The sequence below is a fragment of the Brassica rapa genome, chromosome A09 (assembly GCF_000309985.2).
Source record: "Brassica rapa cultivar Chiifu-401-42 chromosome A09, CAAS_Brap_v3.01, whole genome shotgun sequence".
NCBI classification, from domain to species: Eukaryota; Viridiplantae; Streptophyta; class Magnoliopsida; order Brassicales; family Brassicaceae; genus Brassica; species Brassica rapa.
The window spans coordinates 34868594-34895426 of NC_024803.2; the positions used below are offsets into that span (position 1 = coordinate 34868594).

General features: G+C 36.2%; 5 protein-coding genes across 19 annotated transcripts; 3 read left to right on the plus strand and 2 right to left on the minus strand.

The window, feature by feature from the left end:
- Positions 1-5980: 5980 nt before the first annotated feature.
- On the plus strand, positions 5981-8363 carry LOC103841387 (ras-related protein RABF1). The gene is made up of 8 exons (XM_009117916.3): positions 5981-6170; positions 6432-6511; positions 6891-6974; positions 7077-7171; positions 7268-7373; positions 7569-7658; positions 7764-7850; positions 8124-8363. The coding sequence occupies exons 1-8, from the start codon at positions 6146-6148 to the stop codon at positions 8166-8168; spliced, it is 612 nt and encodes a 203-aa protein (XP_009116164.1). The 5' UTR covers positions 5981-6145; the 3' UTR covers positions 8169-8363.
- Positions 8364-8945: 582 nt separating this feature from the next.
- On the plus strand, positions 8946-11918 carry LOC103841388 (U-box domain-containing protein 14). The gene is made up of 4 exons (XM_009117917.3): positions 8946-9352; positions 9516-9632; positions 9729-10142; positions 10654-11918. The coding sequence occupies exons 1-4, from the start codon at positions 9071-9073 to the stop codon at positions 11743-11745; spliced, it is 1905 nt and encodes a 634-aa protein (XP_009116165.1). The 5' UTR covers positions 8946-9070; the 3' UTR covers positions 11746-11918.
- Positions 11919-11951: 33 nt separating this feature from the next.
- Positions 11952-17223, minus strand: LOC103841389 (vacuolar protein-sorting-associated protein 33 homolog). 3 transcript variants are annotated; one of them, XM_033279616.1, is made up of 22 exons: positions 17026-17223; positions 16909-16948; positions 16689-16769; positions 16359-16553; positions 16145-16255; positions 15979-16044; positions 15801-15908; positions 15636-15680; positions 15481-15537; positions 15256-15350; positions 14929-14980; positions 14793-14846; positions 14481-14543; positions 14264-14370; positions 13981-14103; positions 13811-13892; positions 13632-13702; positions 13008-13088; positions 12521-12742; positions 12337-12430; positions 12162-12254; positions 11952-12063 (listed from the first exon to the last, which is right to left on the minus strand). In XM_033279616.1, exons 1-21 carry the CDS (start codon positions 17076-17078, stop codon positions 12165-12167), a joined length of 1890 nt encoding a protein of 629 aa, XP_033135507.1. In that variant the 5' UTR covers positions 17079-17223; the 3' UTR covers positions 11952-12063; positions 12162-12164. The 3 variants fall into 3 exon arrangements, with proteins under 3 accessions (XP_033135507.1, XP_009116166.1, XP_033135506.1); XM_009117918.3 differs by having other exon boundaries at positions 11958-12254; positions 12521-12573; positions 12685-12742; positions 17026-17222; XM_033279615.1 differs by having other exon boundaries at positions 11958-12254.
- Positions 17224-18400: 1177 nt separating this feature from the next.
- On the plus strand, positions 18401-24840 carry LOC103841394 (kinesin-like protein KIN-UC). 2 transcript variants are annotated; one of them, XM_009117930.3, is made up of 21 exons: positions 18401-19212; positions 19447-19547; positions 19629-19751; positions 19836-20024; positions 20134-20355; positions 20449-20599; positions 20686-20835; positions 20988-21076; positions 21213-21422; positions 21549-21683; positions 21898-22077; positions 22156-22335; positions 22499-22618; positions 22743-22871; positions 22955-23087; positions 23169-23261; positions 23409-23534; positions 23761-23886; positions 24026-24169; positions 24258-24386; positions 24484-24840. In XM_009117930.3, exons 1-21 carry the CDS (start codon positions 18927-18929, stop codon positions 24615-24617), a joined length of 3150 nt encoding a protein of 1049 aa, XP_009116178.1. In that variant the 5' UTR covers positions 18401-18926; the 3' UTR covers positions 24618-24840. The 2 variants fall into 2 exon arrangements, with proteins under 2 accessions (XP_009116178.1, XP_009116179.1); XM_009117931.3 differs by having other exon boundaries at positions 21901-22077.
- Positions 24841-24885: 45 nt separating this feature from the next.
- Positions 24886-26488, minus strand: LOC103841393. Of its 12 annotated transcripts, none has more exons than XM_033278717.1 (6): positions 26297-26488; positions 25906-25942; positions 25610-25829; positions 25407-25512; positions 25246-25312; positions 24886-25155 (listed from the first exon to the last, which is right to left on the minus strand). In XM_033278717.1, the coding sequence occupies exons 3-6, from the start codon at positions 25734-25736 to the stop codon at positions 25102-25104; spliced, it is 354 nt and encodes a 117-aa protein (XP_033134608.1). In that variant the 5' UTR covers positions 25737-25829; positions 25906-25942; positions 26297-26488; the 3' UTR covers positions 24886-25101. The 12 variants fall into 12 exon arrangements, with proteins under 12 accessions (XP_033134608.1, XP_033134605.1, XP_009116175.1 ...); XM_033278714.1 differs by having other exon boundaries at positions 25610-25826; positions 26297-26487; XM_009117927.3 differs by having other exon boundaries at positions 25407-25494; positions 26297-26483.
- Positions 26489-26833: the final 345 nt, after the last annotated feature.

Below are 26833 nucleotides of genomic sequence, written 5' to 3' on the forward strand. Positions count from 1 at the left end.
ACATAAATAATAAATTATCATGCTGATTTGATTTAATAAATATTTGTAAGAAGATTATACCTGCATATGCAGATAAAACATCTAGTTCAATATGATTTTGTATTTCCTCATTTTTTTCTATTTCTTTTTGCAAAATAAATGAACCACTAAATACCTAATAACACTAAAAAGGAACTATGAGAAAACCGTATTGGCAAGGGTAGAACCACGTCCACATGGTGTGCATGTGGATCTGTTTAACGATATTTTGAAGTTTTCTTAACGTTTTAGAACGGCAATGATTCAACCGTATCTGGAAGTCACAACTCAAGAACTTGTACATATTTGTTATCAAACTTAAAAATGAACATGCCCACATTTAATCTCTTTTTATTCGCCGCTTCCAGCTATATAAATATGTTTGTTTTCACATGTTCATTACATGTTATAGTACTTATTTTCAATTATTTTCCAAGTAGATTCAGCACGTTCTTAGTTGTTTGGGATTATTAGTTTCACACTATTGCATTATGAATCTATTGACGATCTATGATGGTTCATGTTTATCTGTGCGATAGATGATAAGAAGCTTGACACATGCAAACATGAACACCCATCACTAATTCTTTTATTATTATAAAGTTTTATATTAATATTGTTGTGTCCGATTATATGTCAGTAAAACTTAGAACTATAAATAACATACGACGTTAGTCTCGCCGAAATTTGTTCAAAAATCTATTACATTTCAAGCTCATCAGTTAAAGGACCTGGCTAGTTAACACCAAATTATCCTCACATTAATAGAATAATCTGTTAATAGTCCATAAAATCGTCTCTTGTTAGGAACAAACAACTCTCTTCTATACGAAAACTACCATATTAACACCTAATTTATCTTGATCACTAACGTCATTTCCTTCAAAAGTACTTTAATTCTCAAGTCAGAAATAAATATGAAATATACAAAAGTCAGGAAGGATACTCGGCCAGAATATATACCTAAGGGAAGAGTTTGTGGTTGTTTCTGTTATATTTGGAGGTTAAGATATCAAGCTAGCTTATTTTTGCCTTGGAAGTATGTTTTTCTTAGGACTGCTACTACTTTTGTAAGCTCCTTTCTTCATTTATAATGATATTACATTCTTAGCAAAAAAAAAGATAACAAGCTAGCTTGAATTAATATTCTGGGAGTAGGAAAGTTGCTTTATTGAAAGGTTGCATCAAATTGACTGAAGTTGTCGGACTAGACAAAATAATGATAAACTATATACATGAATGTCTAAGGTGAAAATCTCATCTATAACTTTATTAGTAATTAATTAACATCTAATCACTCTTTGAGAACCATGTTCTTATAAGACTATCAACGATGTTTTGGTTTATTCAACACCCTACTTTTCTCTTTCTAACACTCTACATCATCTTCTTTCTCTTCCACATATTATTCAACACTCATTTCATTTTTATACTCTACAATAGTTTTGTTTAATAAAATTCAACACCCTACTTTATTATTTTTAATTCACACATATCAATTATAATTTAGTAGCTACATCAGCTATTCAAGTTTGGTCATTATCATCGACTCCAACAAGCCCTGATATATTTCCGGTATCGAGTGTCTACACAAATATAGATTATCTGTTTTGGAGGAAGAATAGCATCATCGAGCCAGAACGAGACAGGGATCTTTATCCCTGGATATTATGGTATATTTGGAAGGCTAGAAATGACAAACTCTTCAGAGGAATAGCTAGAGATCCATTGGAGCTAGTTCGACATGCAGAGAGTGAATGCCAAGCCTGGTTTGACGCTAACGAAGCGGTACAACCAGTGTTACAACCAGTGGTTCAAGATAATATCCCTGAGATAGCCCAAATCATACGTTTGGGTAATATTTGCTTGTTAGATGGATCTTGGACATCTTCTGCTCACTTTAGTGGATGCGGCTGGGTATGGATGGACAGTGACGGGAATATTCAACTTATGGGAACAAAGAATTTCACTCGACGTGAATCAGCTTTGCATTCGGAAGTAGAAGCACTGCGGTGGGTGATGGAAAATATGCTTCAACACTCAACATGCCAGAGCTTTGGGACAGACTGCAAGGAGCTGATTGCAATGATGAAGGACCCTCAAGATTGGCCAAGCTTTGCGACAGAATTGGAGAGGATAGAGACATTACAAATATGCTTTCCGAACTTCAGCATCATTCATGTTCCATGGGCGCGCAATCAGATTTCAGATTTTTTTAGCTAAGACTGCAAGATCCTTCCGTAGGGAGTTACTTTTTATTGGTTGTTCTATTCCGGTTTGGTTACCCAGACCACCTCAAGTTTGAGTAATAGAATGGTCTTTTGACGTAAAAAAAAAAAAAATTTAGTAGCTACATATTAATAATTATTTAAGATATTAACAGATTATAATGAATATCTATTTAGCAAAAAAAAAAGTTTAAGAATACCAAAACACTTGGTTAAAAATAAAAAAAAATTATAAAGAAAAAGTGACGTTTTTAATATATATCCAAATTAAATGAAAGTAATCTCTATTTACAGACTATAAGAAATGAGGAATTTTGCTATAATTTTTAGTTTTTTAAAAAGTTATGTTTTTATAAAATAATTGAATTCTAAGAATATGGTAAAAATAGAAAAACACTAAAATGTAGACAACCAATGAGAATATAATATATAGCAGTGTGGGTCCTATCTTTTTTTTTTTCAACATGTTGAAGTTGTTCAATGGGTGTTTACTTCACCTGTATTTTTTTCTTAATTCAACACCCCACTACATTGGTTTAAGCTGTTGAAATATTTATTCAAGAGGTCCATTGTAAATGGTCTAACATGGATAAATATGTTTTTAGCAATTTAATTTCAAACATGAATCGAATTTAAAATCGACAAGTTTACGCTTAACTTTCTTCGTTTCACATGGCTCTTGGTTCAAATAATTTGAATCTTACAAGCAGTTTGTCTGTTGGTCGAGCGATTAAACGTGGTGTGAGATTAAGAATATGAGGTGTTATGTTCGATATTTCTATCATAATATAATCCAATACGTAAAAAATTCTCAAGACTGTAGAAAAACTTTGGAATACTTCTTTCTGTTTGATAACCCCATCACAAAAACACAAGGCCAAAAGTCTTAGAATGAAGTATGTATAACTTAATCTGTAAGGGCTTTTGAGTGTTAGAAAATTAAGCAATCGTTACATAATGTTTGGCATTAAGCTCTTTGCTGATACTAACATTCCCTCTAGGAAAATTGGGTTCAGAAACATTTCCTACACCACATAACATTATAGCATGTCAGGATTCACGAATACATTAATTCAGCCTATGAAAACACTTGTGTTCTCAAGTCTTTATAGACTATAGATTTAGTTACATTACTCCGTTTTTTACATGACTTTTTTTACTAGTAAAACACAACCAATGAAATTTGATGTACGGTTGAGACGTTGCAAGAATCTGGATGCAAATTTGGAATAGATCTTTTAGGGTTTTTCTCGAGCAAAAAATCTCAAAAGCTCTTCCAAAAACAAAATCTCAAAAGCATACAATCCAAAGCTTGTAACTGAGGCAATTGGGACAAGTGGCAATATGGGACAAGCCACTCATCTAACCGGTAAACGGACCGACATTAGACATTAGACATCAGCATGTGTCGTCAAGCATCCACATGGTGCTCTCTGGTTGGTTAGATCTCAGATTACGTAGTTGTAATACCAGTAGAAGATCTAATAGCATGATCTAACACGTGTCGACTTTTCTTTCGTGTTCAGACTTCAGATTGGCCTTTAGGATCGGATTAGGTGTACAATTAGATTCTCCCACTCTTCCCACTATTTTCCTAATCCGTTGTTTCATCATATATGTCGGAACGTAAGATATTTTCTCAGTTATCTAATAGTATTAGATATTACTATTACCTTTTTGCCCCAAAAGATCTTTTAATATTGCAATAATTTAATAAAATATGAAATTATATGATTTGATAACCATTGAATAATCCGAAATATTTAGAGCACCATAATCTATATTTTAGAGAGTTTCTTACATACAATATAATAAAATAGAAAATATGAATAAAAAGAGAGAATCATTTTCGGAGAAAACTATAGAACAAAGTTCATAAAAAAATGTGTATGTGTCACAAACATCTTTACAAAGCACACTAGCTTAATCTAAGGGAAAAAACGTTTTATTTTTTTTTCTTTAACTAACAAATGTTTTAGTTATGTACTATGTATTATTTGCACACAAAGCATAATTAACTATTTTTATTTTTGTATGTAGTAATATTTCTGCCAACTTTTAATGGAGTAGTTTACGTTAAAATCCAATAGGTTGATAAAATGTTAAATAATGACGTGGAACTTTGACTTGGAAAATCAAAGTTGGGAGAAGGTTTGGAGTTATAAGAAGCACGAGCATTATCAAAAAGTGTTATATGTGAGTTGTTCTTTCCCAACGCTGACCACGCAAGGATAGACATACGTATCTTGGTCCATACAAACACCTCAGCAAACACACACACACACACATATAGACCTATATATATCTTCCCCTTCATGTCCTATGAACACAAACATTTCAGAGCAACGGTTGATAGGTTAACACACAAACATACATAAATGCCGAGTTACATTTCCTTCATCGTGTTGCTCTACATATTTCTTTTATCTTTTTCTCCCCAAACGACCTTTGTCAATGCATCTAGACCATTATGGGTATCCAATAAGTCAGGCCACACGAGCTTGAATACATTTTACACAAGCGGTAGTGAGCAAGGCAAACTTCACGATGGAGCGATGAATGATTGTCTGCCAAAGGGATTTCGCTTCAACTCTGCTCCTAGCCGCTACATAAACAGCCATGCTTTAGGTTCAACACTATGTTCTACAACAACTAAAGCCATTCATAAGCCATAAAATAATTAATAAAGGCTCTAGGCATCTCATGAATTTATATATTTCACCTTTGCTTGGGTTTAGTTCTTGAATAACCCATGTATGTATTCCTTAATTTGTTGTTGTGCTTGTATTATTGTATATATAATATTATCAAGCAGTACTGTCACATAGAACATATATGAAAAAAAATTATACTGTTGTTTCTTTTAAGCGTTTTCTTGCGAATATGTATATGGTTTTATGGTGATTTTGTAAGAGACCCAACACACCATTGTTTTTTTTGTTTCACAATCACTGTGTAAAGCGTATGAACCCCATGCACAACCATGGTTACACAGATCAGTCACTACCAGTACCACACAAACTTATCTAAGCACAATTTCAATCTAGATCAACATTATCAATCATTTAGTATTCTTCTTAGTTCTTATTGCTTTACAAACTTTGCCATTATTTTCTCTTTTTTTTTTTGATCAACCCATTACTTTCTCTATATAACTCAATAGATGGACAAAAGAAAAATAAAACACCACTCTCTTTTTTTTTTTTTTTTTGGTCAAAAAAACACCACTCACTCTCTGTGAACGCTAATAACAAGTAAATCTTTTTTTAATCAGATTATGCAGTCCAGACCAAAGTAATATCTTGTTCTTAATCTGCAACTATTTTGTTACTAGTATTTAAGTTGTAAGAAGATTTGATGAAATGGTACCCAAAATGAGAAAATCCCAAGAAACATGCAAACATATGTTCCCTTTTTTTTTCTTATTGAACACCATATGGTCCCTTTGTTATGTATCAGTATTACTAATTAATAAAGAAATTTAGTCCCACACCCAAAATAAATCTTGTAATGTTTTTCCTTTTTTAAACACATAATCTTGTGATGTTATTACTTGCAAATTGTACAATACATCAAGAAACTTTGCAATTATTTTTCATCTAAAAAAAACTTTGCAATTATTTTTTTTAACTTGTAAAATACTTTAATACATATGATTTTATATATTAAAATTTTGCAAATTAGTTACGGCTTGATAGTTGACAAAAAAAAAAGTTACGGCTTGATAAATAAAAATAAATAAAAGTAAGAGCCTTTAAAATAAAACTCGAGAATAGTTGGCAAAGTCAAGGACGATCCTTCTTCTTCTTCTTCCTCGACTCGCTGCCATCAAACCCCCAAAACTTGGATTCGATCTCTCAGCTCTATAATCTCATCAATTCTCTATATAGGGATAAGCTATGGGATGTGCTGCTTCTCTTCCAGGCAAGTTTTCTCCTTTTCGTTTTCCTTTTCTTTCTCCGTTTTGTTGAATTTATCATCCTCGGTGCTCGATTACAAGTGAGAAGAACCTATTCGCAAGACCCTCGAGTCCAATTTCGGGAAAGGCGAATCCTTTGGGGTTGAATTAGAAGCTTTCGCGAAATTAGGGATTGCGAATTATCATTTGCGTCTTTTTTTTAGGGTTTCCGTGTGAAGAATCTGAGAAACCAAATCGGTTGATGTGTGTTTGTGTTTGTGTTTCAGATAGGAACTCTGGAGCTTTAAACGGTCTTACTAGTTCAGAGAATGCAGCTCCAGCAGATGCTAAGAATCTACGCGTAAAGGTGCCATCTTTGTGCTCTCCTTGGTATCACCTTTGTTGCTAGACTGATTCCTTAGAGACTTAGTAAAGATACCTAAGTGGAGTTCTACAGCTCAGAAAGTTCATGCTTTTTTGTGATCTTGGTCTTTTATACTTTGATTTGTTAGTGATGGAGTGAGTATTCTTTATAGAATGGTGGAATGTTAGCAATAAACCCTCAACTTTCTTCTCTCTATAGCTAAGTATAAGCGAGTGACTGTATTGCATTATCTTCTTGGAGCTGTGTTTGAGACTCTTATGCTACTGAAAGAAAATGGCTTCTCATTAGCCTGTGTAGTGTAGTTTGTCTCTCGTGTTTCCGCAAGGCAGACTTGCTAACTTTTGGATTCACTTGAATGCAGTTAGTTCTTTTAGGAGATTCTGGTGTGGGTAAAAGCTGCATTGTCCTTCAATTTGTCCGTGGTCAATTTGACGCAACATCTAAGGTAAATAAAACCTTTTTATCTAATCGTCACCTGAAACTTCCTTTATGGTATCAAATTGTTCTTAACTGCCATTGAATCTCAAAAACAATTATTATGTCTCAGGTAACTGTTGGAGCTTCATTCTTGTCCCAAACAATAACCTTGCAAGACTCTACCACAGTGAAGTTTGAAATCTGGGATACAGCAGGGCAAGAGAGGTGTTAAGTCCTCCATGTAGATTGGTGTTTCTTAGTTAATTGCCTTGCATGCTCGTTAAAGCTCAATATGTGTTCACTTGATTATTTTTTTGAAAGGTATTCTGCTCTTGCTCCACTATACTACCGTGGAGCTGGAGTTGCTGTTATTGTGTATGATATAACAAGCCCTGAATCGTTCAAGAAAGCTCAGTATTGGGTTAAGGTATGTTTTCATGTAACCCAAAGGGTTCCATTTCTTATATGTTTTTGGGATTGATGCTTATAGCTTGTGAACCAAATGACTGGAGAACTGACTTGCAGAAAGTCATATATGACCATAGAAGAGTAGAACAATTGCAATACAAGTGTTATATCATATATTTCCTTTGTTTTTAACCATGCCATTTAAATCTAACAGGAACTGCAGAAGCATGGAAGCCCAGACATTGTTATGGCTTTGGTTGGTAACAAAGCTGATCTACATGAAAAAAGAGAAGTACCATCCGAGGTGAGTTTTTGCATAAACTTCTTTAAGTAGATATACATTTTGTTGTCACTTGCACGGTTCTTGCTTCTTCAGCGTAGGGGTGTCACATTCTCAATTTTGTAACAGGATGGTATGGAGCTTGCAGAGAAGAACGGCATGTTCTTCATTGAAACGTCAGCTAAGACGGCCGATAACATAAATGAACTGTTTCAGGTGTGCATTTCTTTATCCCCTCAGGATTTATGACCAGCTGTTTTGTCATCTGCATTGATTGAGCTCTTGTGATTTGTTTTATTTTCATTGCTTTGGACTTTGGAGAATGAGTATAAGTTGATAGGGAGTGAGATCTTTGTTCTTTTTATTTGTCTAAGCTACTTCTAAAAATTCAGAGAAAACTGAGTAGGAGAAGAATAATAGTTTCAGGTGTAGAAAGAATGATTGATTGTGAATCAGGTTTTGATGTTTTGTACATGTTTGTGTGAATAGGAAATTGGAAAGAGGCTACCTCGTCCTTCTCAACCATCATCATGATTGGAGTGTTTGGATCATCCCATCTTCAGTGAAAAGCTTAAACCTTTCTCCTGGTTACTAATCTTTTACTTACTTTCATGTAATGTTATTAAACGGTATTTTATTATATATGTTTTAAGTGTGTTGTGTAATACGAAGATTCGAGGTTGAGAAGCCTTAATTAAATTAAGCAATGATGGGGGATTATCACATGTACATTTATATCTACTATAAGAAAGAGAACGTAGCAGCTACTCTACAGAAACGAATCTATTGAAAAGGAAAATTTGACCATTTCAAACAAGACTAGCATATTAAATCCTCTACTCAGACACGCCTCACATGACCTGATTCTACATACTCGGAGTTTGTCATGTCATGTGTATTCATTTATAACTATGTTAGCTAGTGACAACTAGTTTTGACTTCTGATTGTTTGTGCATCCACAACTCACACACGTATATTTCGAAATCCAAAATTGAATCTTGAATCTGACGTGACACTAGTATTTTAAAAATTGGTTTAGTCATCGGAACAAAACAATTTTTTTTCAAACTGATGTTTTAAAAACCGGTCTAGACGTAAAAAAAAATTCAATCTAAAACCCCCACTAAATACTCACCTAAATATTAATCTTTTATAAAAACCGAATTTTAGAAGACAGACAAACAAGTTAGATGATGCTTAAATAAATAGAAGATAGTAACTAAAAAGAAAAAAATCTGATTGGTTCAAAAAGGGACAACTTGTGGCTTTTTTCAGACAGAGAAGACTTTAGGTGTTTGTTTATTTTATTGTCACGTTGGTAAGGAAGGATTAAGCGATAACTGTTGTTTTTTATTAAGGGGTCTTAATGGCTCCATCGCATTCTTCCTCCCTTTAACCATCTTCTTCTTCTTCCTCCTTTGGAGCTATCTCCAGGATGGGATCAACGAATGGTTCCGATGAGGAGCTCATGAGTCGTCTCGTTGACTCCGTCAAGCAAATTTCAAAGTTCTCCAATTCCAAAGGCTTCTTCGGGAGGATCCAAGGCGATCTCGTCCGTAGGATCACCCTTCTCAGCCCTTTCTTCGAGGAATTAATCGACATCAACGCTGAGTTGAACGAAGAACAACAACTCACAGGTTTTGAGGTTATGAGGATCGCTCTCGATTCAAGCTTAGAGCTTTTTCGATCTGTCAATGGAGGCAGCAAACTTCTTCAGGTTTTTTTCTTTTACTATTTCTTCCTTAAAGATTCTCTCGTTGGTCGCTTGCAAAGTTAGCAGCTTTCCTCTGTTTTCTTAGGGTTTAAGATACTTAACCAATATCAAGAACAAGAAAAGGTTGACTCTTTTCATGTTTTGTTTGTCCTCTCTGTGCTGGCAGATCGTCCATAGGGGTTCTATTATGCAGAAGTTCCACGACGTGACAGTGGAGATAGAAGCAGCCTTAACTCAGATCCCTTATGATCACTTCGAAGTCTCCGAGGAGGTCATAGAACAGGTTCTTCTCAGCGCATTTGTTTTTTTTTTTCTCTCGTTTGGCTTTGGCCACAATGGTTTGCAAATTCTAATGATATTATCTCTTTTGAATTTGTAGGTCAAGCTTCTGCATTCTCAATTCAAGAGAGCAACAGAAAGACAAGAGGACTATGATCTGCAGCTAAGCCATGATCTAGCCGTGGCAGAGAGCGTGGTAGATCCTGACCCTGAAACCCTCAAAAGACTGTCGCAAGAGCTCCAACTCAGCACTATTGATGAGCTCAAGAAAGAATCTCACGCCATTCACGAGTACTTTCTTTCGTATGAAGGGGATCCAGATGACTGCTTTCAGAGGATGTCCTCTCTTCTTAAAAAGCTGGTAGACTGTGCATCAACTGAAAGTTCGGAACCGGATGCATCTACTGGCAGCAAAGTCATTTCGAGACATCGGTCTCCTGTTATACCAGAGTACTTTCGGTGTCCGATATCACTTGAACTGATGAAAGATCCTGTCATCGTCTCCACTGGACAGGTCTGCTTTTGCATTGTAGTGAGTTTGGTTCATTACATTTGTGTAGTGCTGGGCATTTTGGGTTATTCGGGCAGGGGACAGGGGTGTTTAGGACCTGTTTAGGAACCGGACAATTTTTAGATCGGTTTGGGTTGGGTTTCTATTTTTATAAAACCCAAAGTGGAACCGAAATAATTTGTGTTTGGTTTGGGTTTAAAGTCCGAAAATCAAAAAAACTTCAAAAACCCTGAAAAATATTCAAATAATTCGGGTTTTGGATATTTTTATTTCTAAATTGTATTATATATATATTAAAAATAATTAATATTTTATTATATTTTGAATATTCGAGTACCTCTTTGGTTTTCTGTTCCAGTCGGTTTCGGTATTTCGGGTTTAGAAAAAATAGGAATCCTTTGGGTTTCGGTTTTAGTTTTCTCGGTTCAGTTGGTTTTTGGGTTACTGTAATTTGCCCAGGACTACATTTTTGTATGCATTTGTTGTTTTAGCTGGTTTTTTCTCGACCTTGCAGACATATGAGAGATCATCCATACAGAAGTGGCTAGATGCTGGTCATAAAACCTGTCCGAAATCTCAGGAGACACTCTTGCATTCCGGATTAACACCTAACTACGTGCTAAAAAGTCTCATTGCTCTGTGGTGTGAGAGCAACGGTATCGAGCTTCCGCAAAACCAAGGGAGCAGCTACAGAACCACAAGACCAGGAGGAGGTAGCAGCTCTTCGGATTGTGACCGAGCATTTGTCCTCGCCTTGTTAGAGAAGCTGGCCAACGGATCTACAGAACAGCAAAGAGCTGCAGCTGGAGAGCTTCGGTTACTAGCCAAGAGGAACGCGGACAACAGAGTCTGCATCGCTGAGGCTGGAGCCATACCGCTCCTCGTTGAGCTTCTATCCTCACCGGATCCTCGGACTCAAGAACACTCCGTGACGGCTCTTCTGAATCTTTCTATAAACGAAGGCAACAAAGGAGCCATTGTTGACGCAGGAGCTATCACAGATATAGTGGAAGTGCTTAAAAACGGAAGCATGGAGGCTAGAGAGAACGCAGCCGCGACGCTTTTCAGTTTATCTGTTGTAGATGAGAACAAAGTGGCGATAGGTGCTGCTGGAGCTATCCAAGCTCTTATAAGCTTGCTTGAGGAAGGAACAAGAAGAGGGAAAAAAGACGCGGCAACTGCTATATTCAATCTGTGCATATACCAAGGGAATAAATCAAGAGCCATTAAGGGAGGTATCGTTGATCCTCTGACAAGGTTACTGAAAGATGCAGGTGGAGGAATGGTGGATGAAGCTTTGGCTATCTTGGCGATACTTTCAACGAACCAAGAAGGGAAAGCAGCTATAGGTGAAGCAGATACTATTCCTGTTTTGGTTGAGATTATAAGGACAGGGTCACCGAGGAACAGGGAGAACGCTGCAGCTATACTTTGGTATCTATGTATTGGGAATATGGAGAGGTTGAATGTAGCGAGAGAGGTTGGTGCAGATGTTGCGTTGAAGGAGCTTACTGAGAATGGGACTGATAGAGCTAAGAGGAAAGCTGCGAGCTTGTTGGAGATCATTCAGCAACTCGAAGGTGTTGTGATATCTACTGTTCCATGAAAGGCTTGCTCTTTGTGGAAATCTTATTTGTTTCAGTATAGATTATATATGTATAGGAAGCTTTTGGATTGACTCTGACTAAAGAAGCTTATGTAATGTCTACTCAGTTTTGTGTATACAATAAAACCTCTTTAATTAGTATTTGTTAGTAGTGTAAGATAATATTCTCTCTGCTCGTTATTGCATTCTGGTCATCTGTTGTTAAGTTGAAATGAAAATATGCATCAACAAATATATTACTGATTTGTATATAAAAGATCATACTGTCTCTCACCACAAAAGAAAAACATATACGAGAACATTTGAATACCATTCACTCTGCAACCAAAACGATCCAGAAGAAGAGTCACAAAGACATAAAAAGACAATAAATAAACACACAATAGCACTCGAGAGAAAAGATAACGCTCTCTTACGGATCAGCCTTGTTTATCCATGAATGTTTCTATTAGTGTTGCGCCATTGATGATCTTTGTTGTAGCAATAATCAAATCATAAGCCATTCCTTCCTGAAAAAGAAGCAATTGAAGAAGGAAGGCTTCAGCAAAAGAGTGTCTTTTAATCATAAACTCTTGGAAGTTTGCATATTACCTTGGAGGCGAGAAACCGTAGGGCAGAGATTTCAGCAAATGTTACACCTCCAATGAAGACAACAAGAACAACTGAGCGTCTTCCATCAGCAACCCTGTAATGATGTTGTAACATAAATGTTTTATCCTTCTGTAGAAACTACTTTTGTGGTATCGAACTAATTGATAATGATAATAAACTTTACCCATTTGAAGCTCCATGCAATGAATCAACTGATGGACTACTTGGGAATCCACTCTGCATAGAGATGGTACATAATGTGATCACAAAATAGTCGAAAACAGAAAATACAATAGCATAACAAAACAATTCTTTTTTTTTTCTCCAGTTGGGTAAACGTGTACTGACTCTTTTAGTTTCCAGATGTGGTCCTGGCAACAGCTTCAAAATGTCTTCTATTGGACGCCTGTAAGGTAGATTGAGGACTCATTAATATTAAACACATCACTCTGTCAACATTCATATATGAATTAATAAATGTTCTTTCAAGTTCTGATATTTGCTGAGTTCTTCTGTGCATGTCACTTAATGCTTCTCAACTCGAAACTGAACAGAATTCTAGACTTTTTCTCTTCATGGTTATATTAATATATAGAAAAGCCCAAGTGTTATTTTATACACAGGCTAGCTAGTCAACATTTTGGTCTAGAAGAGTGCAAGAACATACTAACCATCCGGAATGTATAGCTTGTTGGACAAGACGAATGCTAAGAGGAGCATATCCAGAATAGACATAAGCGATATCAACCGGCCTGCAACAAGAACAGTGTTTCAAACAACTCAAATAAGCACTAATTTTATTTCTTACGATTAGAAAAAGTTTGGTACAAGGCCTAGCATATCAGGTGAATGAAGGTAACATATGACATGATATCACAAATGCAACATATGGAAAGTGATGACGTAAAACCATAAATGCACAGAATACAACACAATAGACAAACAAGGAGGAAACAGATTGCAAGTCAAGAAAAAGGGAGAGTCCTCATAGATAAACAAAATTTGCAAGTCAAGAGCGAGCTTTCGAGCCGGGCTTTAGAAGATACCAGAGATATCTTCGAAAACAAAAATATTCAGCCAGAGCTGTAACTAAATCATGCATTAGCGATAATGAAGGTATTGTCAAATATTGTAGTTGGAAAATCAGCTTTCAGGTTTTATACGTTCATTCAAGATTACGTTTGCATATTTTCTGAACTAGACATCTGGACCCGCTTCATAAGCGTAACCCCATAAACAAAAATCATGCCATCATGTATTCAGTTGGTGACAACATGACTAAAAAGAATATTTACCTTGACGTATCTGTGTCTTCAACTATAAGTTTCATTGTACGTTTCACTGTCTGCCAGTTGCTTTTAAACTCCTGTAGAAACCAAACGAATGTACAACAACCCCTTAGAATATCAGACACACTTAACCCCAATAAACAAGAAGATTGTTCATCCCACAAAGTAGCCAAGAATAACCAAACCTGTTTCTTCAACAATCCTGCTTTTTCCAAGTTGTTCAATACGTTCACATGCTCAAACCCATAACTGTGGAGTAGTTCCGTTCTGGAAGTTGAGACACGAAGACAAGATATCATTCAAAAAGCAGAAAAATTAAATATAAAATACCGATGATTGCTGGAAGCTAGCTTGCCTTATATAATCAAATTGCTTTTTCGGTAACCCTGAGTTTGTAATAGAAAATAGGACCAATAGTCGCAGGACTTTAGTGAGAGGCTCCTGTTTATGGATCAATTCTTCTATGTACTCAAAGCATCTGTATTAACAAACTAGAGTTAGTAATAATAAATCATATAACAGACTTTTCCATTATGCCATCAACGTAAGATGTTTTCCACATCACTTGTAATAGAAAGAATCATCAAGATACTTTTGAATGGAAGTATTAAATTCAATTTCCTTAAGAAGAAACTTACATGTCATAACTTTCTGCCTCAACTAGTGTTTGTTCCATGTCAAGCTGCGAAAGAAATGACTGCTTGGACGTGAATGTTGTCAGGTGCTGAGCAAGATGTATGTGCCTCTGGGAAAGAAAAAAATCATACAAAATCAAGTTAGGATGAAACTTATCGTTTTCTGAACCATCTGCGAGATAAAACAAAAGGAACTTTAAGAAAACAAGGCAATACTTACTGTCATCTCTGGTAATGAGTTAAGCTTCTTGACAAAGTCCTTTAGCTCAGAAACTGTCTGGGTCTGTGTATTATATTATCATACACCATTAAAATCTCGGTCCAACTAATAATCTAAGTTTAAAATGTATGGATAGGCTGATAGTTCCTAAGGAATACATGGTCTATATTAATTTGGTAACTATTTATGTGCCAAAGAATACTCCTGAATCCTGATCGAGTCTAAGAGATCTGACCACAAATATGTATGTACCATAACCTCTACCGCGAAAACAAGACTACCTAAAGGGAGAGAGCGACAAAACAAACGTACAGAATTAATTTCAGTATAGTCCTCCTTCATGGTTGTTGCCTTCTGCCGTAGAACCTGCAATCATACCGCGTCTGTAGTTGAGTAAAAAGAATCCCATTTAACGCAAAAAATGAAAGCTAAAAGGACAAACGTCAACCTGCACAACGACTTCAAAGTTGAGATCCCTCGTCTCCTTGAACAATTTATCACTGTAAATTTAAACATTCAAGCAATAAATTTATGAAAGACATAGATAGGCACAGTAGCTTGGAAAGTCCAATCTAGCTACCAGTTTAGGGAGCGATTTTGTGTGCATAATCAATTAATACACATTAATATCAACACAACAGTGTGCTTATCCAATCCAAGAAAATCACAATTTCTATTCCATGCATCAAAAATACTCACAAAAATCATATAGCAATGCAGTAGAAATGGTCTCCTACGGTTGAAGAAATTTGTATATACGATGCAAGAAACTAACCTTGAATTAAGGGGAACCTTCATCTTTTTCCCCTCCTGCTGAGAACCCATCACAGACGAGTCGACCTCGACAGCTCCATTACTGATATGCAAAAACTTTAAATAGGGGTTGGAGTCAGCTCACAGAAAACCCAATCGACCAGCTTGATTAAAATCCAAATTGTATGGTTGTTTGTTATCAACCAATGAAATTAAGTAGGATAATGACAATCGTTTGTGGCATTACCTCGTTTAACAATCCTTCATAAGTTAACTGGGTACACATTGGTGTAACCATATCAACCTGAAACAGAAAGTATTAAAGTCAATCAGAATGTACTTTTGAAAGATATCTTTGTGTTGAAGGATGTCATATAATTGGGAAACGCATGATAATCATACCTCTCTATCCAACAGAATGAGTGTATCTACTTCAGGCCTTCCCACCTGGAATAGAACTTGCGTCATTTAGAATAGTGACCAAAGGAAACAAAATCATCTGAAAAATATAAGATATCGAAGTCATTGAATATTAAAGCACTCAAAATGCTGCAGGCAAATTTTTACATCATTGGTATTGACAGGTTCCTCCACTTGCATGCGGTTAAGTATATCTGCAACACGAACTGATCCTTTGCCCTTTGCCCTCACTTTCGGTATAACTCCAAAAGAAAACTATGATAGGTGTCAGCCATGAGAAAGCACAATGTGGATCATAACGTAAAGAATAAGGAAAGATTCAAACCTCGAGCTCATGTATTGCTTTTGCAACATGCCAAAGTGAGCTAACATCACCATCGACAAGGCAATCCTATCATTTTGAAAAACAAGAAATATGTGAGCTTAAGGCCTCAAGGGAAATGGTACATGAAGTAATAAGTACAAATTGGACATATGCGAGTTGTACACACTTTTTCACAGAGCTCAAGCTCAAAAGATATCACATCCTCATCCAGTGGAACCATATACAGAGGAAACTCCTTCACGGTAACCAGGTTATGAACTTTTTCCTGCTCAAGAATCTGAAATAGCAGGATAAGATATTTATCACCCTTTATTCAAGAGGTAGTAAGAACAATGAAAATGAATCACAAAGAGTCGAAGAAGATGGCAATAACCACACACCTTCTCACACGCGACAGACCTACGAGGAACAAAGTAAACGTAGTAGTCTCTCTGAATCGCTTTGGAAATATCATTCTGAATGTGCGAAGCTATGTGTTTCATAAAACTGAGTTGAGATCGAACAAGATAGACCACTTTCGTGCATTCAGTCTGAACTGGTTCTTCAGAAAGATGTCGTAATTCCAAACCAAGTTCCTGTTAAGCAGAAGACCACTAGTGTTGAAACAATACTCTCAACCATTATAAGAAGAAAATAAATAATCTCATTTCTTCCTTTCCTAAACAGACTAACAGAGTAATCAATCTAAAGTCATTTAAACCTGGCATTACCTTAAGTGTGGAAGTCTGGATGATCAATGAAACGGAACCGCTTAGCTTTGGATCAATAACCAGACACTTAGTTCCACGAATCTACAAAAAGGCACCAAAGAGAGAAGACAAAACATTAGTTGTGTTCCGAAAGCTCTTTTTCTACCCAAAATGTGAAATTGGTAACTGATAACAACAACAATGCGAATCATATCGAAAGAGAGAGAGTAACGAGACTTACGTCTTTAAGCAAGTTTACGAGCTCCCTCTGAGACTTCTCCCTGAATTAGAATTGAGCAAAACATATGAGAGGAGAACGAGAAAACGATCAATTTAAGTATTGAAAATGGACTCTCACCTAATGGATTTGAGATTGAGAGGAGCATTCTCCAAGTTAGGGATCTGCGCCATGGAAGACGATCAGAGATGATCGGACCTGTTCGACGTTTCTCTGTTTTTTTTTCCTTCACCGTGCGACCGCAAAGGACGAGCACGGTGGAGAAGATAGTTAGAAACACTAAATGGGCCTCATAAGTCTGTATATGGGCTTTTACATCTAAGCTTAGAAGCTGGGCTTGGTCTTGTTCTGTGAGTGGTGTTAATTTGCTCATATGTTTTTGTCAAACGTTATTAATTTGCCCAAATGTTTTCATCAACGATGTTGATAATGTTCAAGATTAATGTACATGAGAATGTTTTATATGAAACAAATTTCAAATATATTTCAAACTGACTAAGCAGAGTCAGTTTATTTTTTGCATTGGAAAATCTGGTACTACTTGGAAAATTTTAGAGGAACAAATTGACAACAAGAAGACGTACGATAGATATACGTCACTGGTACAAAGGGTCTCTCATGTGTCAAAATATGTGAGTTTACAGATGTTGAGGTAGACAAGGCCACGTCCATCATGAAGATGTTGAGGGGGAATCATCATGAAGAATGCTATGAGAGTGTACGTCCATAAGAATCTGGGATCCACTCTATATTGTTTGGTATTCATATGAAGTTATGGACCATTGATGTGTTGGACCCGCTGCTACTTATAATGAATTCATGAGTTTATAAATAAAATAAGCAACCCTACATTTTTGTTCGTTTACTATTAGGCAACCCTAGACGTATTGCTTCCACACTACAAAAAAACAGGCGAGAAAAACGAATTCCCAACGAATTTGTTTGCGAAATACTCCCTCCGTTCTTAAAAAATCCATGTTTTAGAAAAAAAAATTGTTTCAAAAAGATACATTTTTTATATTTTCAATACATAAATTAAATGTAAATTGTAAACTTCAAAAAACATAATTGTATTTATTAAAATTCTATTGGTGAAAACTTGTGGGATATAGTTGATTACGGAAAATAATGTATTGGTTACTAAAATTTGATATATTTTCTTAATAAATATGAAAATCTTAAAATATGGATCTTTTAAAAACAAAGAGAGTATAACGTAGGTCGGATTTCATGAAATTAAACCGTCTAATGCAATGGTTGAGGAAAAATAGATTGAGATATATATATTCGAGAAAATAGGAATGAAACTTTATTCTTTGAAGATATAGACATAGGCAATAGTTTCGAAGATATATAACACTATACTATACGATAGTTCTCGTGGGGAAATAAGTAGTTGTTCCACAAATTTGTTGTCGAATTTTCCGATAGACATGCGTTTCTTTATTGTTTTTTTTTCTTTCAAATTTGTAGAGAGTATTAGTAATATAAAAATATTCAATTTCAAAGATTTTGACGAATTCACCACGGAGTGATAACGAGCAGCCAGTACCTGTCCGATTAATCAATTATCTAGGGCGAGTTTTTGAACATTGTACTCATCTTATACCATTAGATAAATTCATTAACTTGTAGTTTTGTACTGTTTATAATGTTTTAGTTAATTTATATTTTCATTTGCATATAAATTATAAATTATATTTTTATATGCTTTTTTTTTTCTATTAACTGTTCATCGATTTCACAAAATTAATGCTGAGTCTCCTAGGCAAGTGTATAAAAAAAATTAAAATAAAACAAAGACACAAAAGGGCCCCTTCCTCAACGTCACCCACTAAACCACGAACGCGGGAACCCATAATTTCATTTTATTCATTTTCACAGCCGTCGTCGGTCGTGCCTCCCTCTTCCCCTCTTCATTCATCTCTTTCCACTTCTCCACGAACTTTTCAAATCCACTCTCCTTTCAATCAATCTTCTCCCCCCCCCTCCTTTCGTGCATCGCGACGAGCTTTACTACTATGACTTCTTCCTCGAACTCATCCTCCGCCGTCAGATCGTCGGCGAAACACGCGGCTGACCGGATTCAGCAGCACCTGCCTCCCAGCAACCCCGCGTCCCTCTCTTCGTCTTCCTTGAACTTACCCTCTAAGACCTCTATCGCCGCTTCGATTAACCACCACTCTCCTCGCCCTAAAGATCGACCTTCCTCCACCGCCTCCTCCGTCTCCGCCGCTTCTCCTTCTACTCGCCGCTCCGGCACCCCCGTCCACCGATCTCAGTCTAAAGACTTCGACGACGACAACGGTATCTCCCCCTTCCTCTCTCTCTCTCTCTACTTCGTGTATTATCCGTACGATTCTCCATTTGCGTTAACGGATTTGATGACTCTTCACTCTAGGGCGATTGTATACTCGATTTGGGGATTAGGATTGTTAGTGATGATCGTTGATTTTGATTTTGAGTTTAAGTTGATTGGTCATATGGTGAATTGGAACTTCGATATTGAGTTTGAATTTCAAATTGTTATATTCTCTACAGATCCAGGGAGGGTGAGAGTTTCTGTAAGAGTTCGACCTCGTAACGGAGAGGAGCTTAAATCAGATGCTGACTTTGCTGATCTTGTTGAGTTACAACCTGAGGTCAGTCACTATGCCTTTCTCCCTCTCTTAAGTTATAGTTAGATCCTTAGAAAGTGCTCTTTTGTTTTGTTTTCTCTACAGATAAAGCGGCTTAAGTTGAGGAAAAACAATTGGAACTCTGAGTCCTATAGATTTGACGAAGTCTTTACAGACACAGCTTCTCAGAAACGCGTTTATGAAGGAGTAGCAAAACCTGTAGTCGAGGTTAGAAAATCATTCTATTCTTGATGTAGAATCTTTGAGGATGAGATTTTATTTTCGATATTCATTACTGCATTCGTTCTGTAGGGTGTTCTGAGTGGATACAATGGCACAATCATGGCTTATGGTCAAACTGGCACGGGTAAGACTTACACCGTGGGAAAAATTGGTAAAGATGATGCAGCTGAGCGTGGTATCATGGTTCGAGCTCTTGAGGATATACTTGCCAGCGCGTCCTCTGCTTCTTCTGTTTCAGTGGAGATCTCTTATTTGCAGGTGTGACACTATAGATCTTCTGCGTTGATCTCTTTTTCATTTATAGCATGACTTCAATGCTTAGACCATACATGCCTAACATCTATGTTGCTCTTCTTGTAATTCACAGCTTTATATGGAGACTATACAAGATCTTCTTGCACCTGAGAAAAGCAACATTTCAATCAATGAGGATGGGAAGACTGGGGAAGTATCAGTACCAGGTGCAACAGTAGTTAACATTCAAGATCTAGACCATTTCTTTCAAGTTTTGCAAGTCGGTGAGACAAACCGCCATGCGGCGAATACAAAGATGAATACAGAATCCTCACGTAGCCATGCCATTCTTACGGTGTGTAACACCTTAGAATATTTGGTCTTTTATGGTTCTTGGTCATTAAAAGTAGTCCATGTTTTGGATTAATGAAATGTATCTTCTATGCAGGTTTACGTTAGGCGGGCTATGAATGAAAAGGCTGAAACAGGAACTAAATCGCCAAAACCTGAATCTTTGGGAGATAAAGGCATTCCAAGAGTTAGAAAGAGTAAACTTCTAATTGTGGATCTTGCTGGCTCAGAAAGAATAAATAAATCTGGTTTGAACTCATTCCCTGTTCATATAACCACCATTCATTTCATATCAAGTAGGTTATGACTGAGTTATATCCTGTTTTTTATTAAGGCACTGATGGCCACTTGATTGAAGAGGCGAAATTCATTAATCTTTCACTGACATCTCTGGGAAAGTGCATAAATGCATTAGCTGAAGGCAGTTCTCATATACCGACTAGAGATTCTAAGCTAACAAGGCTTCTTCGTGATTCTTTCGGGGGTTAGTTTACCAGAACTTTCTTGAGCCATTTATAAAAACACAAAGCGTGGCTCACTTCTGTGTGCCTTCTACATTTTTCATGTTTTTCCAGTTAAGCTTGTGCCTATTACATAAATTTTGAAATTGTTCTTTTTTCGGCACTGATCAAATAGGTTCTGCAAGGACTTCACTTATAATAACTATTGGGCCGTCTGCACGGTATCATGCAGAGACAACTAGCACAATAATGTTCGGACAAAGGGTCAGTTTCATGTTTCTGTTGATCCATGATTCTATCTATATCTGCAGAATCGTAAACTGAGAAAGACACAGTTTTCTGATATTTTAAAGACACAGTTTTCGAGTAATGCCTTGTTGGTTTTGTCTCACTTTTACAGGCAATGAAAATAGTAAACATGGTAAAGCTTAAAGAAGAATTCGATTATGAAAGTTTGTGTCGGAAGCTTGAGACTCAGGTGGACCATCTTACTGCAGAAGTTGAAAGACAAACCAAACTAAGAAATAGTGAGAAGCTCGAGTTGGAGAAAAGATTGAGAGAATGTGAAAACACTTTCGCTGAAGCAGAAAAGAACGCGGCAAGGTCCAAGGTATTTGTCTCTTGTAATGATTGGCTACTATTTTCTTTATATTGAACTATTGTCTAGTTTCTTGATATGATGCCTATTTTACTATTATCCGGTGCTTATATTTTGAGGGGTGAATCTGAATTACAGTTCCTGGAGAAGGAAAATGCCCGCTTGGAGCTTCGTATGAAAGAACTATTGAAGGATTTGGAAATGCAGAAAGATCAGTGTGATCTAATGCGTGACAAAGCCACACAATTGGAGATGAACTTGAAAAATACAAAGGTACACTTTCTATCATATGTTCGTAGTTCTCTCAGCAACTACTTAGAATATATTATTAGTTGACTACTCTCTTTCTTTTGATCTTTATTTAACTACTCACAGAAGCTCTTGGTTGTTTTCTCACTATTAAGATAAATTTTAAGCAGTGTCTTCTTTTGTAGTTGTGTATGTATAATTTAACAGGCTCTGACATTGTCATTTTACTTGTTAGTAGCAGCAACAACTGGAAAGTTCGGCATATAAGGAAAAACTTGCAGATGCCAGTAAAGTATACGAGACAAAAATTGCTGTTTTGGTTCAGCGGGTTGAGGATGAACAAGCCCGGTCAACAAATGCCGAGCATCAATTGAACGAAATGAAAAATATTTTGAGTAATCAGCAGAAGTCTATTCATGTTAGTTAAAACTCCTTTAAAAAAAATTTGAATGCATTAGTCTTGTGTTCAAACTAATGTTTTTTTTGGGTGTTCTAGGACCAAGAGATGGGCAACTATCAATATCAAAGGGAACTTGCGGAAGCCACTTACACGTATGAATCTAAAATCGCGGAGCTCCAGAAGAAATTGGAAGATGAACATGCTCGGTCTAACTCTGCAGAGGAGCAACTTAGACAGATGAAAAGTATTATAAGCGATCGCCAAGTTTTATCACAGGTTATTGGCGTATTCTTGATTTTTTGAAACTGGATTTTAATAAGAACGATACTTTCAGCTTTATGTTTCTGTCTTTTTTATCTTTTCAGCAATGATAAATTCTACTCTTGCAGAACTTTCTGTCTCCAACTTTGTTTTTTTTTTTTTCTGGTTTTGGTTTCAGGAAAATGAAAAGACAAACGAACTCAAGAAAAAACTAGAAGAACTTTCACAGATGTATGAGTCGACAGTAGATGAACTCCAGACAGTGAAATTAGACTATGATGATCTGCTCCACCAAAAGGTGTGACCCCTAAACATCTGCTTACAGAAAGAATATCAAACAATTAAGAGTTGGTCATATTAATTTAAAACATCCAACTGTTGATTTTCGCTGATGAATACACATTAAAATTTGTTTGACATAGGAAAAACTTGGTGAAGAGGTCCGGGATATGAAGGAAAGGCTTCTTTTGGAAGAAAAGCAGAGAAAACAAATGGAGAGTGAGCTTTCCAAACTAAAAAAGAATCTAAGGGAAAGTGAAACTGTTGTTGAGGTGAATTTAGAATGAGCTTGTTTCACCTTTTTCAACATGTACTTGTACTTCATGGTCTTGCTAAGTCCATTTCTATTTCACAGGACAAGCGTGTGAAGGAAGATCTTCCAAAAGGACCATCAGAATCTGGAGCTCTACCAGGCTCACAGAGATCTCATGGGTTAAAAAAGTCTCTATCTGGACAGAGAGCTACCATGGCAAGACTTTGTGAAGAAGGCATGATTCTTTCTCGTTAGTTTAGCTCGATTTTATTCTGGGATAATCCAATTGACATCTTCGTTTCTACTTCGGTTTCAGTGGGAGTCCAGAAGATATTACACCTGATTAAGTCCGAAGACTTGGAAGTTCAAATCCAAGCCGTTAAGGTGGTGGCTAATCTGGCCGCTGAAGGTGTGTGATTTCATCGCTCTATATATTAGCATGTGTCAGTAGCCTCAAATTTATATTCCTCTCTACTGTTACAATACTGACTTTATCTTTGTATATCATGTGTCCTTGTACCTAAACGACTTGCATTCTCTGTGTGTATGTGTTTAGAATCTAATCAGGTCAAGATTGTGGAGGAAGGCGGTGTGGAAGCTTTGCTTACGCTTGTTCAGTCATCTCAAAATTCAACAATTCTTAGAGTGGCTTCTGGTGCAATAGCTAATTTGGCAATGAACGGTAAGAACTTCTATTGGTAGTTCAAGTAATTTTTATGTTATTGTTGTCCACAAACCCGTTTAAACTTACTACTAAAAAGCAGTGCCAATTTAGACTTTAAAAGTGGTCTCATGTGGTTGTGTCATTTATTTACAATGCTGGTTTGCTTGAATGTTGAATCTGCAAGTTGAATTAGATGGTTCGTGATGCCATGCTTCAATAATATGGTTTCTTTTATTAATTGCAGAGAAGAGTCAAGATTTAATAATGAATAAAGGAGGTGCTCAACTGCTAGCAAAGATGGTGACCAAAACAGATGATCCACAAACTCTAAGAATGGTAGCTGGTGCACTTGCCAATTTATGTGGAAACGGTGAGCACAAGATTTTCAAACGCATCTACTCGTCTGCACTGTATAGCATATGCAAAATCCAATATATTTGGTGAAGCTTTTTGCTGGGATGATAAGTATGTATTTAACTCGTACATGTTGCTGTCTATTGCACAAACAGAGAAGTTTCTTAAGCTCCTGAAAGAAGAGGAAGGTATCAAGGGACTACTCACAATGGCGCAGTCCGGAAACATAGACATCATAGCTCAAGTGGCAAGAGGGATGGCAAATTTTGCAAAATGTGAAACTCGCGAAATCATGCAAGGTTTGTTGTAATACAGAGATACCTCATAAAAAAATGCAGATCCAAGTCAATTTTGCTAATATACGTTGAGTGATCATATGCATCGCAGGGCGTAGAAAAGGTCGTTCTCTTCTTCTGGAAGAAGGTGCTCTTGAATGGCTGACTTCAAACTCACATATTGAATCCGCATCAACACAACGTCACATCGAGCTTGCGCTTTGCCATTTAGCTCAAAATGGTAAGCCTATATTGTGTTGAGTAAAACTGATTTCACATGTCTCTCACTCTCTAGAGCAGGCCCAGCTTATATGCATACCTCCTCTTATTTGATACAGAGGCAAACGCGATTGATTTCAAAAGAACGGGAAGCGTGACAGAGATCGTGAGAATATCAGTGGAGTCGAGTAGAGATGACATTCGCAGCTTAGCAAAGAAGATACTCAGATCAAACCCTCACTTCTCAAACTGAACATGAAGTAACAGCAAGAGATGTACATAAACATAACTGGCGAGCTGAGTCTGAAACTAAGATTATGTCCTGTGATCATTTATATGATGTTGTATCCTGTCTCCGTTGAACGTGGACTCCGTTGCTAATTTTCCTGAACAGTTTCTTGATCATTTTTTGCTACAAATCTGTAGTGAATACTCCTTATGGTTTGAAATTTGATATGGCCAAGCTCTCCTATGTATGATTGATGTTGGGAAACATGGAGTAGATGGATCAAACTCATGTCTCCTCGCTGATGTTGTGTTTTGCATTAAAGTAACAAGACTTATTTGGAATCAGTTTTGTTCTCATTTAACAATCATACAAGTGTTACAAATGGAGTATGTGAGTGGTCACAAAAGATAGTTTTAAGAGTAGATGTTTTCGTAACTCCTAATGATTTTAATTGAATCTCTTTTTCTTTGTTCTTTTGTCGATGTGATGGCATTGTTAGATTCTTCTTCTAATCGTAAAGGCCTTCGTCATACCATATATCGACCAGAAAGTCCACCATCTCCTACACAAACATCAGATTGGACAAATTCAGTTATTTGAGAATGATTTTTTAGCTTCTTTGAATAAATGAGAGATTAGATCAAAAGCTTACGGGTAAAGGAATCGACTCAGAGAAAGGTTCATGAGTTGAGAGAAGATCTTCATATGTAGTGGACCAACTACAAGAGATTCAAGATTATGTTAAAGAGTATACATCACTAGAATATTAATAAAACACAACAAGAGAAACATAGATCTCATTGTTAAAATAACCTTATAATCTGATCCTTTGTAGTCTTTTTTCTTTGTCGAGATTGATCTCCCACCCATTTTTCTCTGTTCTCTTGCCACACCTTTACACCTGCAACCAATAAGATGCTTAAGAACAAATAGTCTCAAATTACAGAACCAACAAATTATAATCTCTTATGGTTGCTCTTATAATATCTTTGTTAAGCTAGTTGTGAAAAATGTACCATGATTTACAGGTGTAATGGTGTTTTCAGTGTTCTTTTTAACCGAGCTTTTATCTTCTATGACCAGTTTTGAAAGCTCAAGAGGTTTGTTTTCCGTGGACAGACAATTTGCAGTAAAAAGCTCCATTGTTGTGATTCAATCGAATGATCATTCCTTTGCGAAATAAATTTGATTATACGAACATTCAACAAAGAATATCAAAGGTTCCCACACAAGCTGCTAGAAACACAAACATTATATTAAAACCATATTCATCATGAAACTATTACAGGAAAGAGGTTGGGTTTAGTTTTACCTCATTGACATTTTCATCAATCAGCTTGTGGGAAAACCTAAAAGAAAAGATTAAATAAACAAGAATACCAGATTCCTCAGAAAAATATCAATTCATTATCAAAGGATGAAAATTCAATACAAAACCAAAAAAAAAAAAAAAAAGATTGATTGTTTCACATTGCCGTTCATATTCATTACCAAATCTTCATCTATAAAGCAACACAAAGAGTATATCTTTAAATGTACACCTACTTCTGTTTCCTTAAGAAAGATCATTTTGGAACATAATGTATTCAAGATCCAATCAGAAGCATTCAAGATCCAATTATTATCTTATGGATAAGCTAAAGTTCTTTAGAGAAACAGAACATTTACAGGAAACAAGAACAGAGGAAAGAGGATTTACCTACCTAAATGAGGACGTACCCAGCAGAAAATTTGGTGGGAGGATTGAAACTTGTTTTCTTTTAGGTTTATATGTAAATGAAATGTTAGATCTTGATGAGCCAATTAAAATGAACTAAAAATAAAGTTAAAAAGGAATAATAGCCAAAAATAGGAGAGAATAAAAAGGAATTAAAGTGTTTACTTTGTTGGTAGATGAGTAGTAATAATAATAAAATGATCTATATCCACCACCACTATCCAGATCTGTTTTGGGTCAATGAGACAGAAAAATTGAAGTAAGGCCCACGCATCTGATAAAACAACACAGCTTTCTCTTTCAATCATACGTGGATGTGATTAGGAAAAAGATAATATATCATCATTTACTATATGGTAAGAGAATTATAATGAAATTTTGTCACATGTTTTAATCATATTATTATTATATTTACAATTCTACATACACTACTTTGATTTTTCCTCAGATTTTATCTCGAGATGACTGACCATATCAAATCTATACTATACTAAAAGAGGATATAAGCCCCTCTTAGAGTGTC

Coding starts and splice junctions, on each gene's coding strand:
- LOC103841387 (XM_009117916.3), top strand. CDS start 6,146: ATGGGATGTGCTGCTTCTCTTCCAG. Junction 6,512..6,890: donor CTAAGAATCTACGCGTAAAG/GTGCCATCTTTG, acceptor ACTTGAATGCAG/TTAGTTCTTTTAGGAGATTC. Junction 7,851..8,123: donor ACATAAATGAACTGTTTCAG/GTGTGCATTTCT, acceptor TTGTGTGAATAG/GAAATTGGAAAGAGGCTACC.
- LOC103841388 (XM_009117917.3), top strand. CDS start 9,071: ATGGGATCAACGAATGGTTCCGATGAGGAGCTCATGAGTCGTCTCGTT. Junction 9,633..9,728: donor CCGAGGAGGTCATAGAACAG/GTTCTTCTCAGC, acceptor TTGAATTTGTAG/GTCAAGCTTCTGCATTCTCA. Junction 10,143..10,653: donor TCATCGTCTCCACTGGACAG/GTCTGCTTTTGC, acceptor TCGACCTTGCAG/ACATATGAGAGATCATCCAT.
- LOC103841389 (XM_033279616.1), bottom strand. CDS start 17,078: ATGGCGCAGATCCCTAACTTGGAGAATGCTCCTCTCAATCTCAAATCC. Junction 14,847..14,928: donor ACTTTGAAGTCGTTGTGCAG/GTTGACGTTTGT, acceptor GTATGATTGCAG/GTTCTACGGCAGAAGGCAAC. Junction 14,371..14,480: donor ACTCATTACCAGAGATGACA/GTAAGTATTGCC, acceptor TTTCTTTCCCAG/AGGCACATACATCTTGCTCA.
- LOC103841394 (XM_009117930.3), top strand. CDS start 18,927: ATGACTTCTTCCTCGAACTCATCCTCCGCCGTCAGATCGTCGGCGAAA. Junction 20,025..20,133: donor TGGAGATCTCTTATTTGCAG/GTGTGACACTAT, acceptor TGTAATTCACAG/CTTTATATGGAGACTATACA. Junction 22,619..22,742: donor ATGATCTGCTCCACCAAAAG/GTGTGACCCCTA, acceptor TGTTTGACATAG/GAAAAACTTGGTGAAGAGGT.
- LOC103841393 (XM_033278717.1), bottom strand. CDS start 25,736: ATGGAGCTTTTTACTGCAAATTGTCTGTCCACGGAAAACAAACCTCTT. Junction 25,313..25,406: donor ACAAAGGATCAGATTATAAG/GTTATTTTAACA, acceptor AATCTCTTGTAG/TTGGTCCACTACATATGAAG. Junction 25,156..25,245: donor CTGAGTCGATTCCTTTACCC/GTAAGCTTTTGA, acceptor ATGTTTGTGTAG/GAGATGGTGGACTTTCTGGT.